The following is a 17,667-nucleotide window of genomic DNA, read 5'->3' as shown; positions in this document are numbered from 1 at the left end:
GTGTTTTCTGTGAGCATGCATGTCACCATCAGGCTCAATGTGCCAGAGGAGGTGCATGCAGTCACCAAGGGCTTGTCCAGCTGTTGGGACTGAGTTTGTGTACTGTTTTCGGTTACCAAGCAATCCTCTCCATCAGGGCACCTGATGTAAGTCCTGTGTGCTCACTGCTAAGATGACATTTTAATGTATGCACATTACGACTCCAATGGGCTGTTTCTTTTACAGACTGAATTAAATCGTGAGCAAACAAAAGGGAGACACCGTCAAAATTACAGCCTACCAAGTCCACTGTAAGTAATCTCTGTTTTCTTTGCTCGTGACTTACCCTGGATGTGTGCACTGCTCTTTGCAGTGGACTCAACCTGGCAGCAGAACTTGCATTTCTCTTTGGTTTACTTTGCTTTTCTTTGATGTATTTGATAACCTTTTGCCTGGCTGTAGTAGCGGTTTGTATTACTGAGTCTAGTTACAAGAGGTAATGACAGGAGATCTACTACTGCTGCCCACTGCTTGCATTGTAAATCCCTCTCAGTCATAAATCACTTTGAACATCTAAAGTGTCATCTGCCCTGTTGTTCAAAGCTACAGCTGAGATCTGGTTGCAAAGACCATGATCTCCAGGTAGCAGAATGCCCTTTAGCTTCCACCCCATACTTTGGCCATCACATTATCTGCTTTTATAAAGCATGGAGTTGAAGGGGTTTTGTAAGAACTGAGAAACATAGTGAGTGTCTTTTCAGTGATGTTCCCAACACCAGGTGTCAGGTGCAGCCTCCAGCACTTCTCTTCCCACTTACAGGGGGGTCCTAATCCCAAATCGAGTGTTAAAGAGCTTGTTTGGGTGGATGACTGCATAGAGGTGCTGATAGTCCCAGGCACAGAGGGACCAACCTAAGGCTTGACATTGGTCAACTCTTCCTCAGACTCTTTAGGTGGACTTAGTCAAGGTTTGGGATTGGGAGAGACTGTGTGCCCAGGCCTCTATGCAGGAATTCATTTCAGCTGTAATAAGGAAATTCCAAATACCAACACTTCTGACTTTCTAGAGGAGCATTTCTAATCATTTTATCTCAGGCTTTAGGGTAAAATTTTTGTCCCATTAGAAGGAATTTTGTCGTTGATCTCTTTCATCAGGGGAGCACTCTTTGTTTCTGTCACTGTGAACAAAACAGGCATTTCTATTCATGTTCACTCCATTGCATCACAAGTAAACCCCTAAGAAATGATGTCTGAATAGAAATAATAGCTGGAATCCCCAGTTTCAGTGCCTACACTTTGGATTTGGCCACAGACATGCAATGTTAGCAGCTGGAAACCAGGTGCCATAAAATCCATGGGACTTTTTCCTTAAAGATTTGTCTCTAGGAATAAGGTAGTATTTGGACTAACACAGTGCTGGGGGAATAGTTGGACTTGATGGTCTTAAAGGTCTTTGCCAACCTGGTTGATTCTATGATTCTGTGTTGTGCCAATGCCATGCGCTGCCTTGCTGTGTGTTAGCTGCTGTTGTGCTGTTCTACAGGGAGCCCAGTGCAGAGTAAATGCAAAGTGAAAGTAGTAAGGAAGAACTAGTAGAAGCACAACACGACAGGGAGAAGAAGCTACTCAGCTCATGAGGGAGAACAGATGAAAGTAAAAGCAAAAGATGTGCCTTTTCTGAGAAACAAAGGGGAGAACTGGTAAAATGTAATGAATATTAAAAAGCTGAAGTCTGAAGACAGATTTTGACTGAGACGAAGAAAATAGAAACTGGAAGGACAACGAGGAAGAACAAGAGTAGGCTTTCCCACCAGCGTTAGTCCCATTGCATTTCCAGAAGGAGTCAACAGGAAGCTGTCTGTGTGCACAGGAGCTCTGTGAAGCCTGACCCACACTAGCCCCTCGCCTCTGCCAGCTAGAGGGATCATCAGGCAAGAGGGAGAGCAGCAGGAACACAATGTCTTATCTGATGTAATGCAATGAGACACTCTTAGCTGCCCTAGGCTGTATCTGAGATGGGCAGAGTAGCATTAGGTATCTTGTTCCCTTCTTCTACCACGCCTCTAAGTTCACAGAGAAGATGGGCAGACTTCTTAGCAGGGCCTCTTGTGATAGAGCAAGGGGGATGGTTTTAAACTTAAAGAGGGAGATTCAGGCTGGATGTGAGGAAGAAATTCTTTACAATGAGGGTGGTGAAACACTGGCACAGGTTGCACAGAGAGGTGGTGGATGCCCCATCCCTGAAGATGTTCAAGGCCAGGTTAGGTGTGATTCTCGGCAATCTGATTTAGTTGAAGATGTCTCTGCTCATTGCAGGGGTTTGGACTAGATGACCTTCGAAGGTCCCTTCCAACCCAACCCAGTCTGTGGTTCTATGACTTCATTTTTTTTCTGCCACTTTATTTTGCACTGTTGAATTTTCCTTGGGGATGTATCAATCTGGAGTAACTGCATCCAGCCAGGAGAATGATCTCTTGCCATTCCCATTCCAGGGACCATTTCCAGTAATGTCAAAAATATGTGGAAAGTGGTGTGGATGGTTTCGGAATGGATGTGCTCAGTGCTGCAGGCAGCAGGTGTGCTTGTTTGTTGACCAGTCCTTTAAATGATAACTTCTGTGCAGAATTCCTAACAAAATCAGCTGAGGCCCATGTGTTCGTCAGAAGAGGCTGAGGATGGACTGAACGTTTGGAATGGTAACTAATCATACGTTGTAGAACCACAGCCTGGTTTGGGTTGGAAGGTACCTTAAAGCTCATCCAGCTCCAAATCCCTGCCACACGTAGGGACACCTTCCACCAGAGCAGGTTGCTCCAAGCCCCTGTGTCCAACTGCCTGTGCACTGTGCCGGGCAGGGTCCAGCCACAGCTTCTCTGGGCACCCTGTGCCAGCGCCTCAGCACCCTCACAGGGAAGAATTTCTTCCTTATATCTAACTTAAACCTCCCCCGTTTACATTTTAACCCATCCCCCCTTGTCCTGTCACTACAGTCCCTCATGAAGAATCCCTCTCTGGCATCCTTGTAGGCCCTCTGTTAAATTACATTCCATGTCTCTCTTTTCTCATTGAATGTGGAGAGTTCACAGGGTTTAGGAATGAGTAAGGAGTGGGTAATCCTTGGAGGACTTCATTTTGAACACAACCAACCTCTTCTGCTGGCTCTTCACTGTTTCTCTTCAAGATGAAGTTGGGCCATTGTGCAGCTAAAATCTCAGTCCCCTGTTTTTCCCTGTTATGCTTCATCCCCGTCCATGCACCCTTCCACTGCATGGGGCAGCATCAAAGCAGCAGGACTTTGACCCATTTCCCATAATTAAACCAATGCAATTCTGTCATAGCAAGGCAGTGCATCCTAAGGCAGATAACAGCTTTGTAAAGAAGATAGTTCTTTTCTCATTGTAAATTACATGTATCAATTTTCTTTGCTTAAAAGCACCATCCTTATTTTCCTTAGAAGTATCCCACCAATTTTCTATTCCATCTCTTGGTGATGCTGTCTTATTTCAGTGGAATCGGAGTATTTCCTCCCTGAGTATTTCAGTAATAGCTGTATTTGCTGACAAGGGAAGTAGGTTTAATAGAGCCTCACCTTCAAATTCATTGTAAGAAGGGTGCCCATTTATTGACAGCCATTTTTGACATCCCGCCTGTATAAAATACGTCCTATAAAAGTTGGGTTTACTATTGTTTGGTGACAAAAGGCAGGAAATTAAAGAGGCAACATCTCAGTATAACAGTACGTGTGCTTTCTCTTTACCTACTATTGTTGTAAATGACACTGAAGATAGTTGCAAGCTTAAGAGTGGGTCTTATGCAGAAAAGATTCGCCTTTTCTTTGTCAGTGAATGTATGTGCTGCATTAGGCAGCGCTTTGTATTTAGTCAGCTTTACTGTGGCATCTGTTTGGGAGGGAAATGCAATTACAAAAACTGTAAACCCATCAATGTCAGCAGTAAATTAGAAGGAATTCAGGTTTGAAACCATTTTAATACACATTTCAAAAGTTTCTGTGTTTCAAGTTACTGTCTTTGGTTACTGCTGCAGAGCCAGGTTATGTGTGCATTGAACTAAGTATGAGGCTCCGAGGTTTGACTTGGTACAATTTATGTTTAGATTACCATTAAAAGTAATCTCTTGTGAATGGCAGACATTCAATCAGTGATTCTGAATTACTTGTGTGCAAAATATTTACTGTTACCTTCTATAGAAGTAGCAGCTTTTCGTTGCTTAAAGACAAATGCTGAAGTAATTTTTTCTGTTTGTTTTCTTTTGGATGTAATTACAGAAATGTGGGAAATACTTTTCCAAGACTTTTGAACTCAAAAGTGGAACAGAAGGAAGACACAGGGGGACACACACCGTTCAGTGTTATTTTCCTTGCACAGGAAAAAAAAGATCATTGTGAGATGAGCACTAAAGTCTCAAGTTTTCAAAGGTTTGCATAACAAACAAGAGACACATTGTGGGTTGCATCTTGACTTTGAAGGCTTGCCACTGTCAACTGAAATAAAATGGCAAGGTTTAAAGCCTTAACCAAGTTCACAAGGAAAATATTTGGACTAAAAGTTTTGGAAAGTTTTCTCTCTTTGAAGTAGTTTGTCATGTGTTACCAATGTGAACTTTATTGACCTTGAAACATTTTTTTTTTTGAATCAAATAGCAACTAGTGACACTTTAGTAATATCTTAAATCAACAACCATCTCCTGGCGGCTCCAGCTCCGTAGCAAATGCAGGCAAAACAGGGAATCTACAGAAGAGACCTTTATTATTCGTAAATGAAGCCTGCCAAAACCTTCCCGAAATAGCATTCAAAGACCCTTTTAAGGTCATGGATCCTGAACAAAGCCAGAAGAGCACAAAAAAGGCTGAGGAAAGTCCAAGAAAGAGGCTTCCCAAAGGAGAGGCTTTCCAAGCCAGTATTTCGTCCGCAGCTACGTACCAGGGCAGCTCTGCTCCTTCGCAAGGAACCCCTCTCCGAGATATCATATCGCAGCAGCACTTTTCTGGTTCTTTGCCGATTCCAAGAGAGGAGTCTCAGGAGAAGACTGGACATCAGAAGCAGCCTAAGCCTTCCTCTTTTGAACATCCTCCCCACGTTTCGCAGCTTCAGCAGCACGCACTGTCACCAGCATTTATGTCTCCTGGGAAACCAGAGCATGTCCTTGAAGGTCCCACGTGGCAGCTAGTTGATCCAGTAAGACCAGGTCCCTCTGGCTCCTTTTCATCACCCGGGCTTCATTCTCACCACGGCCAGCTCTTACCTTCCCATTCACCGATCATTCCTGGAGAGGACATGCCGTCCGTTCAAAAGGTCTATATCCCTCGCCCGTCACAGGTTTCCTTAAAACAAGCTGAGGAAGTGCACAAGAAGGAAAAGAAACCTCAGAAGCCAGGCAAATATATTTGCCAGTACTGCAGCAGGCCTTGTGCAAAGCCAAGTGTGCTCCAAAAACATATCAGGTCACACACGGGTGAGAGGCCATACCCTTGCATTCCATGTGGCTTTTCTTTTAAGACTAAGAGCAATTTGTATAAACATAGGAAATCTCATGCTCATCGAATAAAAGCTGGGCTGGCCTCGGGGATCGGAGCAGAGATGTATCCATCGAGCTTGGAAATGGAAAGGATTGGTGGGGAGGACTTTGAAGAGCCAACAGAAGGAGAAAGCACAGATTCGGAGGAGGAAACGGGTGCGATGTCAGGCCATTCAGTAGAGCTCTCCCCCAGGCAGAAGCACACGCTCTTGTCCAGTAGTTTGCTGAGCGGAGGGAGCCAAGGCTCCAGCCATGACCGGTGTTCATTGTCTCATTCCAGTATGTCTCAGTCTCTTGAGGACAGCACCCAGTTTGCGGAGCCATCATCAGACCATCCTCTGAGCCATAAATCCGAAGATACCCATACTATAAAGCAGAAGCTTGCACTCCGCTTGAGCGAACGGAAGAAGGTCATAGATGAACAAGCTTTCCTGAGCCCCGGGAGCAAAGGGAGTACCGAGTCAGGCTACTTCTCAAGATCAGAAAGTGCAGAGCAGCAGATCAGCCCACCAAATACTAATGCAAAATCTTATGCAGAAATCATTTTTGGGAAATGTGGTAGAATTGGGCAAAGGACTTCAGCGTTAGGTGCAAACACATCCCAGGGGTTTCCCCACCTGTCTAGTGAAGAGAAGCCTAGTATGGTACCATTATCTGTGCCTAGAACACAGGTTATTGAACACATCACTAAGCTAATTACAATTAATGAAGCTGTTGTAGATACCAGTGAAATAGATAGTGTTAAGCCTAGAAGAAGCTCTTTATCTAGACGTAGCAGCATTGAATCTCCAAAGTCCAGTGTATATAGAGAACCGTTTCAGTTTGATATCAAGTCTGGTTCCAGTAGCCAGTTGGATGCAGCGAAAGTTTTGACATCCCACGGTGAAAAAATTAAGCCTGAACAATCATTGTTGTCACTTCAGCAATCCCACAGTGCCACAGAGACAGTGCCTCTCCTAAGAAGCCACTCAATGCCTTCTGCTGCATGCACTATAAGCTCTCCACATACCTTTAGAGGTAGCTATTCATTTGATGATCACATCATGGAGCCTGAAGTCTTAAGCCGCAGTCAAGCGTTTTCTTCCCATCCCCGAATGCTAAAACGACAACCAGCTATTGAGCTACCTTTGGGGGTAGAATACGTCTCAGAGGAGGTTAGCTCTGCGAACAAAGAAACTGTTTCCAAACCTCCTGAGGAGCCTGAAACCAAGGAAAGTGATCTTACCAAAAAGTCTCGGAAGGGTCCGAAAGTTAAAGGGTTCATGTACGAGTGTAACGTATGTGGTGCTCGGTATAAGAAAAGGGACAATTATGAAGCCCATAAGAAATACTACTGTTCAGAACTGCAGCTCTCAAAGCCTCGTTCTTCTGCTTCCCATACCTCTTCAGAGACTGAGAAAAATGTTGCAGATCCTGACACGTGGCCCCAGATGATGCATTACAAGCTAGGGAGCAGTTTGGAGCTCACCCCGCTCCGAAAGAGGCGAAAGGAAAAGAGTCTCGGTGATGACGAGGAGCCTCCAGCTTTTGAGCTGTCTGAGACTCCCTCCTCCAGTACTGCGCCAGGGACTCAGTTTGCAAACCCAGCATCATCTGACGTCGCGTTAAACCTAACCCGTGAATCCATTAAGTCACCAGCAGATCCGGGTAAATCCACACCTTCCGATGTCAGTGCCAGCTTCCATTCCAGGAATACCAAACCGGCTTCAAGTGCAGAGGGCAAAGAGAGAAGAACAACCTCAAAGGAGATCTCTGTTATCCAGCATACAAGCTCCTTTGAGAAGTCTGACTCTATCGAGCAAGCAAGCAGCTTGGAGGAAGACAAACCCTTGCCACAGTACTCGTCTCAGCCGACACCCCAGCACAGCCGACCACCTCACTCCCTGCAGCCCAGGCTCGTACGCCAGCCCAACATCCAGGTCCCAGAGATTCTGGTCACAGAAGAGCCCGACAGACCAGAAACGGAGCCAGAGCCTCCTCCAAAAGAGCCAGAGAAAACGGAGGAATTTCAGTGGCCGCAGAGGAGCCAGACCCTTTCCCAGCTCCCAGCAGAGAAACTTCCACCAAAAAAGAAGAGGCTGCGGCTGGCAGAAATGGCTCAGTCCTCCGGAGAGTCCAGTTTCGAATCTGTCTCCCTCACCCGAAGCCCAAGTCAGGAAAGCAGCATATCCCACGGCTCCAGCCACTCTGTCTCCTTTGATCGTGAAGATCACAGCAAGTCAGAGTCAACGAGCCAGGCCTCTGAATCCCACCCAAAGCCTCCTGGTGTTGGCTCACACATGTTGATGGTACCAAGCCACCATCACCATTCCAGGGAAATGCGGAGATCTGCTTCTGAGCAGACACCGAATGTGTCCCATCCTTCCCAGATGTCAGAGACCCGCAGTAAATCATTTGACTACGGGAGCTTGTCGTCCACTCCTGCCTCAACCCCTGGCCCCTCATCCTCCTCAGCTCCACAGGAGCGAAGGAAATGCTTTCTAGTTAGGCAAGCATCCCTCACTAGGCACCCAGAACATGATCCAGACTTGGCCCCAACAGGCCGGCCAGAGACAGAAGATCCAATTCCTTCTTCAAGTAAACCTCCTTCAACAAGTTTGCCACAGCAGCCGACATCTTCATCCCCTTTGCCCTCTCATGGTACTTACCCAAGTGAAAAGAGTCAGCCAAAAGACAGCCCTCAGCCAGCATACACCCAGCCATACACAGAAGCTCTGCAAGTGTTTCATCCCGTACCACAGCTAACGCTGCATGAAAAGCAATTCATGTCCCCACATCAGCACCTCCTGCCGCAGCCAGGCCAGTCTGCAGAGCTCTTTGCTGCACACACGATGTCTGACATCCTCTCTGCTCAGTTCACCATGCCTCAGATTCCTCCTTCCATATTTCAGACCCCACCACTGCCTCTCCCGCAAACGCTCATCCACCCAGGCCCGCTTCATATCGCTCCTCCACTGATGTCTCACCCAGCCGAGGTGCCATTCAGGCAGCATCCTTCATTCCTGCCGGTGCATTACCCCGTCTCCTCACCAATCCCTTCAGCCTTTTTTCTGCCTCTTCAGTCTCAGTTTGCTCTCCAGTTGCCGGGTGAAGCTGGTGGACATTTACCGCAGATCAAATCCAGTTTATTTTCGACAGCGGGAGCCTCCACTCTTTCGCCATGCACGGAATATGACTCGGACAGTAGGTTGCATCCTCTGACCTGCACAACAAGTCCTTCAGTGACTGTATCCACGTCTCAGCTCGTTGTTCCTACACGGTCAGACCCAATGGTGTCACTTGTTGTCCCTGTTCGCATACAGACAAATATGCCATCCTATGGGAGTGCGATGTACACAACGCTCTCCCAGATTCTGGTCACTCAGTCCCAGTGCAGTTCCTCTTCTATCGTACTCCCCAAATTTGATGATCACCAACCCAAGGGCACCCTGGTCTGTAGTACCAATGTTCATGGACTAGGTTTCGATCTGGCACAGATGATTACAGAAGATCAAAGAAGCATTTTCCAGAGCCCGTATCTGAGAGTGCCCTTACCCTTACCAGAACGGAAAGGCTACATGCCGCTCACCTCCCCATCAGACAGTGTACTTGGACTGGAAGGAGGCACATCAACAGTTGGTGGAAGCAAAAGAATGCTCTCTCCAGCTGGTAGCTTGGAGCTGACCATGGAAACACAACAGCAGAAGAGAGTGAAAGAAGAGGAAGTGTCTGAAGCAGAAGAGAAGTTGGAAGTGGTGAAGCCACCCAGTGCAATAGAGGAAGGGAAAAAGCAGGATAAATCTCACTTGCTTGCAGAAAGCCAAGGCAGGGTCGAGGTTGAAACACCACCTAGTTTGTCCTCAGAGCAGTCAGAGCCAAAGGAAATCCCAAGTACTTTGCAGCAAGCTGTGTCCCATTCCGGTTCTCCAAGTTTTGAGGCACTGGAAGAGTATAAGCAGCCAGCTGGCAAACAGTTCCTCAGCAAGGCACCTTTACAACCCGTGAAGAAAGAAGACTCCAAAGAAGTGGTGGAGCAGTCTCCACCAAACCCTCCAAGCACTGCACCTCTGTCTGAGGTCACTCATAGTGCAATGAAGTCTCGAGAAGGTACAGATACGAAGAAGGTACTTCAGTTCCCCAGTCTCCACACAACCACTAATGTCAGTTGGTGCTATTTAAACTACATAAAGCCAAATCATATCCAGCAAGTTGATCGAAGGTCTTCAGTGTATGCCAGCTGGTGTATTAGCTTGTATAATCCTAACCTTCCAGGTATATCCACTAAAGCAGCCCTGTCCCTCCTGAGGTCCAAGCAGAAGGTGAGCAAGGAAACCTACACCATGGCTACTGCTCCACGTCCAGAGGCAGGCAGGCTTGTCCCGTCCAGCTCCAGGAAGCCAAAAATGACTGAGGTAATGCAATCCTATATATTTCTCCTCATCCATTTGGATTCATGGGAAGAGGGGGACGAGGGACGGGGAATTGCTATTCTTAGTTTAATAGGAGTTTATTCATCCCTCTCTCAGTTTGGTAAGCACTTGTTCTCGATGAAACTTTTAGAATGAAGAAGCTAAAACCCACTGTTATATATAAAATAAAAGGCAAGCCTGCTCCAAGGCAATGTGCCATATTTGTTCTCCAGTTTCTACTTGCCTTGTAACCAAAAGAGCATGTAGGAATCACCACCGCACCATGAACTGCCACTGCTCAAGCACAAAGGATTAGACTTGATTTGCATTTGTCTTGGTATTTCAAATAGCTTTACAACTTCTTTTTTTTTCCTTCTTTTTTTTTTTTCCCTAACTGCTGTTATAATTCCCTACATTTTGCATGTTATAAATGAAAAAGGATTACCTTGGGGAAATGGGATTCTGTCTGGTTGTGCATCTACTGATCTCACATTAATGAACATGGAGAGGCATGCTTCAAAGTATTTAAAAGTATTAAAGGGGAGATTTGCAAGTGTACTTAGGCCCCCAAAGAAGCGTAAAGGCATGCAGTGACATTTATAAAAGTGCCTCAGTAGGTTAGACATGGAGTCTAGTTAAAACACCCATGTCATTTGGTCCATTTAGTTAATGTCCTTAGCTGTCTACCTGCTTTTGTGGGTATCTAAGGACATTTTAGACCTAGTCTTTAGAGTTAAGGGGAGCAAGGCAAACAGCTTCACAGGGGCAGAGCTCACCAAAGGCATTGGCCATAAAGGCACAGAAGTCTTTACGACACTTCTGGTAGCTGCCTAGTGTTATCTATCTCATTTTGAGGCCAGGCTTTTCCCCTCTTGGTTAATGCTGAACCATACAGATCCCTTTAATCCAGATCATGTTCACGTAGATTAGCAAACAGAATTGCTCTAAAGATTTTGAAATTTGATATTCATCTCAAGTCAATTTATATCGATGGATTATTCATTTTATTTCTGTATCATGAAATGAATGCTAAATATTAAATTTATCATAATTGCTGCTGCAGCTGCTGCTTATAAGTACGTCTTAAAATACACAGTAGAGTCACTTGGACTCCATAAATCTCTATTTCTATTCAGCATTTCCATCATTCTTCTGCAGAAATCCAAAAGACAAAATTTCTAGGGACACAGGGGCAACAACCACACTAGTGCTTGATATTATTCACTCTTCTTCAAAGGACTTTATCTGAACAGTGTTGTACCATCCTTGATTCCATTCTCTAATAGAAGTGCCTGTGCTCCTCTGAGCTTTGCTCTTCGACATGGTGCTAAAGTGCACACCAAGCGTGTGCTTCAGAAATACAAGACCCTCATACCCTAAAGTTAAAGGTTAAGCTCTAGACAGGAATGGTTCAGTCCTTAGTCATCAAAATACATAGTTCACTGCATGCATTTGCTCAAAAGACTAAAAAACCTTTTAGACAAAACTCTGTAAGCTGACTGGTGGTGAAAGTTAAGGTTTTCATGGTACGATCTGCAAAAGAGTTTGTCCTGCCATATTCACCTAGGAAATGGTGTAGCCTAAATGGAAATATTAATACCTGCTGCTTAAAGGAGTGAGACTTCCAGAAATGATGTTAATTGCGATGGAGATAAATTGACCTCACACAAGCAGAGAAATAACTTCTGATTAGATGATCAGTGGGAGTGAAATCCTCAGTTTAGTTTTTAAAGTACACACGACTGGCACAGATTAACAAGGAGCGTTGCCGGTTACTCAGGAAGATGCGATTAACAGGAGCTGCGTAGAAGTAGTATCAATCCAAGGTTGAAAGTTCAACCTTCAGTTAACTCCGCTCTTAGCTGTTTCCCTTAAATATTTTCTTCTTTATGTAACTATAAGTTGTCAGTTGACACAACAGAAAATGTACAACAGCTCTAATATTTTGTATAATCATGCATGCAGCAAGCTACCAGCAAACAGTAGTACTGTGTATACTGTCTACGTACTTGGCTTGGTTTTTAACTTACCAGTGGGATTTATTGAGCAGATCAATTCTGAAGTGACTGTAGGCTCCAGCGTGCATGTAGGGATGGATGATTGCACTGTATCGGGCTTGCACACTTTGTAAATTAAACGAGATTGTAAAGGGGGATAGTAGTGACTGTATGATTTTGGCTCTCTCTGGTGCCTTTCATCTGTCTATGTTTTGTGCTTTCAAAAGTTGCAATAAATAAACCTCATGCTACATCTAGAAAGTCAATTGTTTTGTATTCCTCAGTAAATCAGGAGCTGAACTGGGAAGGTTATCACTAGTGTTGTTACCAGCTCATATCAGGAGGTGAAGTCACAACGGCCAAGGTTTCATCTTTGAAGGTGCTCAGTGTCTCACCTGCCACCGATTTCCTCCATGCCCAGAGATACCAGCTTGAGACTGTTTCTGCTGTTAAATAGTTAAAATAGTTCCTGGCATCATTCTGTCCTGGGCTGATATTCTTCTCCCAAGCAATTCCTGGGCACTTTTAGGGAGAAAGGACAGGGCCCAAATCCAGGAGGCATCTAGGAAGGATATGTGGGTCTGATGGTGCAGATGTGGGCTAATCTGTGCAAGCTGGACTCAAGGGCAAAGAGCAGTCTTGGGTACATTTAATGCTCTAAAGTGAGCACCTGAAATATTTAAGCTCAGTTTTGCAAAGCTACATCTGAGTGAGTCCATCTCTCCTCCTGCTGAGAACGATGGTGTTACCAGCAGCATGCTGCTCGGGAGCCTGGCTTGTATCCCGCCAAACCTTGCATGTCTCAGTTTGAGCTAGTCACTCTTTGGCTTCCCCTATAACCATGGGAGACAAAGAGGCACCTCTTGTGTGATTCATTGCCCTCTTAAGATAGGTGTTCTAAGGTGGGGCAGATGAATCATCTCTTTCCAGCAACTGTAGAGGCAAGGATGACCAGCTCTCCTTTAGACTTCTGCCAGTTTGTTGGCTATGTTCAGACCAAAATCCCTCTAATAACCTTGGTCTCTCAAATGCCTTCAGTCTGTTTCCATAAATTATATATAAAGGGAGGATATGAGTAACTTAGTTGCACTTGAAAGGTGTTCTTGCACTTGTATAAAGAGTAACCTGGGGTGAAAAGCAATCTGCTTTCCTCTTTTGGAGCTTTGGATACCCCTGTTATTTGTACTTTTATGTTGTAAGAGGGCAACATCCAGGTTTCATTCCAGGTGTGGAGAGCTCCCCTTGCATCGTACAAAGCTAGAGAAGCAGTTGTATATACGTCCATATACTGTAACAAATAACATTAAACATGTCAGATGAGATGTCAGTGCATGACTTAAACTTCAGTCTAAACAAAGGGTGGCAATTTAAATAGTGGAAAAGCAGATTTTACCCTGGGAGCATCTGGGGAGGTTGAGGATTATTTTCTCCCTTTGGTTTTGTGGCTTTCTCTGTGCTGCGCCCTTGGCAACAGGGTTTCAGGGAAAGGAAATCATCCGAGAGCTTTGACCGTCAAGTGATTTATATCACATTCAGATGGCTAAAGTCCAGAATTGTGTGAATGTGTGTATATGTGGGGGAAACCCAAAGATTGAGGCTAAATATATGAGTTCTGCAGATGCCTTCTCTCTAGACCTTAGTAGATGTATGTACTAGAGGATTATCCAAGGACAGAGCAGTGGATTTGGGAACAGAGACCCATGGCTCCACCGCACACTCAGAGTGACCCAGCCAAGACCCTTCTCTTTATGCCTCAATTTTCCAGTTGGCAAGAGCTGGATAATATCGAACCACCATATACCAAGGGTGATTTAAAAACCTGTAAGCAGTCACAGTAAATATAACCAGCAGGGTTCAAAATCCAGAAGCAGAGGCCCTGTATGTTAAGAGGGTGTCCTAATTACTGCACTTAGCTGTCAGGAGCAGCATGTGCGGTAGGTTGCTGGCTCTTTCTGTGGCTGTTTGGTCTGTGTCTGTCTTAGAGTGATTTTGTATGTAATCATTGATTGTTTTGCTCTTTTGGGGAGATAGGTTCATTTGCCTTCGCTCCTTTCTAATGAAGGTCGAAAAGATATAACTAGAACTGAGAAGGAAGAGGATAAAAGAGGGAAATCAGAAGAAGAGGCTCTTGTAACCAAAAGAGGAGAGCCAGTCCGGATCAAGATCTTTGAAGGAGGGTAAGTGTCTCCTTTTCTTTCTCTTTTTGTGTCACAGTTGGATAGGAATTACTGATAACAATGGTGGCAAGTCAGTGAAGGTGCCATGTGGAGGCGAGCACAAGTGGTGGATTTCAGCTTACTTTCTACAGCCACTGTAAAAACCTGGCCCTTGAGATCTGGAGATGCTTCAGACTGCATTAGTTTCCTTTTTTCTTGAGTTGTCTTTACCTTAACAAGCACCTCAATCTCTTTTCTGAGCGGGTGGTTGGGCAAAGATGACCAAAGAGCCCAAATATATCTTCTAGTTGTCTCTGATGTAACAGAGGTGTACTCCCAACCTTCTCAATCTTTCCAGAGCCTTCTCCTGAAAATGATGTTCCCAATGGTTGTTATTATTGCAAGGAGGATCTGGGGAGATCTTTTCTGATACCTGGGTTTTGGTTGGGGGCTGAAAGAAGGATTATATTTGTGTGAATAACCCACCCAACCAAAGTAGCTCAAACCAGAATGGATGCAAGCTCTAAATGTGATGTATGTCTGAATTCTCAGCTCCAGGTAATTCAGAGTACTCTTCCGTAGTTCAGCATTGTTCTAACACTTCTGTTTATCTTCTCGGAAATTAAAACCCAGCTAATAAGTAGTGTGTCTGTGGGATACAATTAAAGTTCGTCCTTCCTGTGTGTTGCAGAGGGGGGCAAAGAGCTGTAAGAAATCCCTACCAGGATTCATCAGTTCTCCTCTTGCCGTTGGGTGGTCTTGGTTTTCGTATGTTGGAAAAAGGCTTTAATTAGTCAGTGGTTGTGGTTTTCTGTAGTTAATAGTTGTTGTTTGCTTTTATTTCGAAGTATTTCATTAGTAGATGATCAAACTAGCAAACCAAAGAGTAAAATAGTGCTTTGGGAAAGGAAACCTGCTTGTTTGTTCGGGAGAACTCACCTCTCACCCAGATGTAGGCACTGTGTGCCCTGCTCAGGTTTAGATGCTTGTCAGCAGTGAGTGGTGAATGCAAAGAGCCACAGTAGTGGCAACCTGTAATGGTTATAAGCTGAAGTGATTTGGGGAGGGAGCCAGGGATGGCAAGGAAGCAACAGGCTGAGAAAAAGGCTTGATATGTTGCCATCACCCTCCTGTAGCAAATAGGACCTATGGGACTAACTGGGCACTGGGTTTTATTGCCTTAAAACCCATGAGAAGCCTCTGTTCCCCTGTACTGGGTTGTCCTGGAACTGCTGCCATTTCAGGGGACTCTTGGCCTCCTTCCTATATGTGATTAAAGAGGCTCAGCACTAACATGGATACAAATCACCCTGCCCCATGCAGAGCAGGGGGTTTGGGTAGAGATGCAGCGGTGCTCAGTGCTAACTGCTCCCCAGCTGTCCCCACTGAGATAAGCCGTGTCTCCACATCCTTGTGCTCACGTGGGGAGCCTGTCTGCATCCCTCAGCCCAGCACAACGGATGCGGAGCCACATTTGCTAAACGACAGAGACAAAATAAAGCCACTTTTCCAACGCGTTCTGTGTAAGCATCAGGGAATGCATTAGTCATCCTGAACGTATGCTTGTGTTTTATTTTAAAGCTCCTGTAGCACTGACTTAAGGCCACCATCCTTCTGGATGTGAGACAGAATATAGTAGCTGTTTAATGCCAAGCACAGGCACTAATGTAACACACTAGGCTGCAGTAACACATTTTATAGCTAAATTACGTGGCACACGCGCTGCTAAGAGGTGAGGCAGGACAGGCACAGGCTGCTCCCCCAAGGTGCTCGGTCCATACCTGGTGGTCCATGCCTAGTTCCCACAAGGATTCTGATGTCGGATTGTTCAGCCTCAGCAGCATGTGGCTGCAGGGATATTTTCTTGCAGTGAAGGAACATTCTTGCAGATTAATCCCCAGGGTGCCTGGTGCTTTGTATAAGATAGTAAATGGATCTGACCCCTCTCCTGGCCACCTCTTGGAAAGATTTCACAAAAAGCGCATCCATTCTCAAGACGTTATTTCACTGTCTTTTTTTTTTTTCTTTCCCCCATAAAAATTTCCTCCTTGTCTCATTTATTCCCCTTATTTATTGGTTTCACATGATCTGCTGCTGGCTCAACCCATCCTGCTAGTGGGATTCAGTCGGTTTCACATCTTCTGGAGCCATCCCATGCTTTGTTGCCTCAACCAAGAAGGGAGATTATAAAGTAATTCAAGTGTTCCCACAAAAGGTGAACTTGCTGCAGGCCTTTAGCTCCTTCTTCCCCTCAGTTTTGAGCTCTTTCCTTTCTCGCTGCCATTTTCAACACTTGCTTTTCCCTCTGCACAGTGTTCTTGCTTCCTCAATCCCTTAGCCGCCTTGCCCCCATTGCTACATTGCTTAGAGAAGTGCCAGGACACACTGTGGTAGTTTCCTTGCTACTGTCCAGCCTGCTAGCTAAAAATCAGGTTTCTTGGCTTTCAGAGAAGACCAGAAAAGCCAGATTTCACCCTTTCGTCATACCCACTGTCCATTTTTAAGGAACAAACCAATGAGCGCCTCCAGAGGCTCTCTGCACATGCAAAGTCTCTTTCATTTGAAGGTGTCTTCTCCCTAGCTATGGAAGTGGAGCAGTGGCCACTGGGGCTGTCAAGAGGACCTGGGTGGTGGACATGTTCAGCTCCTCTTGAGTTACCCAGCCTTTTCAGCCTCAGCCTCTCATGGCCTCTTGTGAAGAAGAGGACCTGTGGTCCCTTTCTATTGTGTCTCTGGTTTCTTGCGTACCACAGGAGGGATGTGTATGGTTCTGCCTTGACTTTTCCACAGTTGACTGTAGACAGGATCCACAGAGTTTTTTGTTGGGCTTCTGCTGAAAGAACGAATTCCTCTTAGAGGGCAAGTCACTCCATATGTCATTTCAGCAGTGTCTTTTTAAATGCAGTCCTGAAATGTCATAGGGTTGGATATACCTCCATTGCAACCAGCGTTCACCCTCCGCCCCATGACCATCCTGTGCACTTGGTTGCAAAGGAGGTTGGGGTCATTCCCCACACAAGCTGGATGCTGCACAGTCTCATTAGGTTGTGTTTGGGAGAGCCATGCCATTAAGCAGCCAGGTCAACGTTTGTACTCCTGAAGGAGCTAATAAAAGTATCCATTGGACTTGTCCTGAGGGATGTTGTGGTGTTTTTGAGCAGTGAGAATGATCTTTGAAGGTCAAGCTGGCCAGCACTGCCTCAGGAGAAGTGCTGTGATTCCTAGGTGGCCCCGTGTCACCTTCATCAATCCACTCTGGTACTTTGGAGGCACCAGGCCCATTCTGAAATCTTACATCATGAAACTGTAGATTGGTATTGACCTGATTTAAGAGTGAGGTCTGTGATGGTATCATGGTGTTGTCAGGCAAATGTTGCCTGTTTGCTGTGCATTAGCATTACCATGATGAAATCTGATAGTAGAGGAGTAGCTACAGTCAATATATGTTCTTCTATTTCACAGCCAAACTCTCTGTGCTTTTATGGGGCCCATCAGTTGTCTTATTGCACTAGTTGATTGCTGAAAGCAGTACCAAGATACAGAAGGTTGAAGACCACTAACCTTAACTGACATCCCCAAACCAGTGTCACGTAAAATGGAAACTACATCAAA

General features: G+C 45.3%; 1 protein-coding gene across 1 annotated transcript in view; it reads left to right on the top strand.

Moving 5' to 3' along the window:
• Positions 1-6,358: 6,358 nt before the first annotated feature.
• Positions 6,359-17,667, top strand: part of HIVEP3 (human immunodeficiency virus type I enhancer binding protein 3) — a gene marked incomplete at both ends in the record, with an annotated part of 53,682 nt that continues 42,373 nt past the window's right edge. The window contains 2 exons of the mRNA XM_010019934.1: positions 6,359-8,091; positions 13,962-14,076. Coding sequence (XP_010018236.1) covers positions 6,359-8,091; positions 13,962-14,076 — 1,848 coding nt within the window. The remainder of the gene's footprint in view (positions 8,092-13,961; positions 14,077-17,667) is intronic.

The sequence above is a fragment of the Nestor notabilis genome, unplaced genomic scaffold (assembly GCF_000696875.1).
Source record: "Nestor notabilis isolate BGI_N333 unplaced genomic scaffold, ASM69687v1 scaffold5568, whole genome shotgun sequence".
Taxonomy (NCBI): domain Eukaryota; kingdom Metazoa; phylum Chordata; class Aves; order Psittaciformes; family Psittacidae; genus Nestor; species Nestor notabilis.
This window is presented reverse-complemented; position numbering and strand designations above follow the sequence as displayed.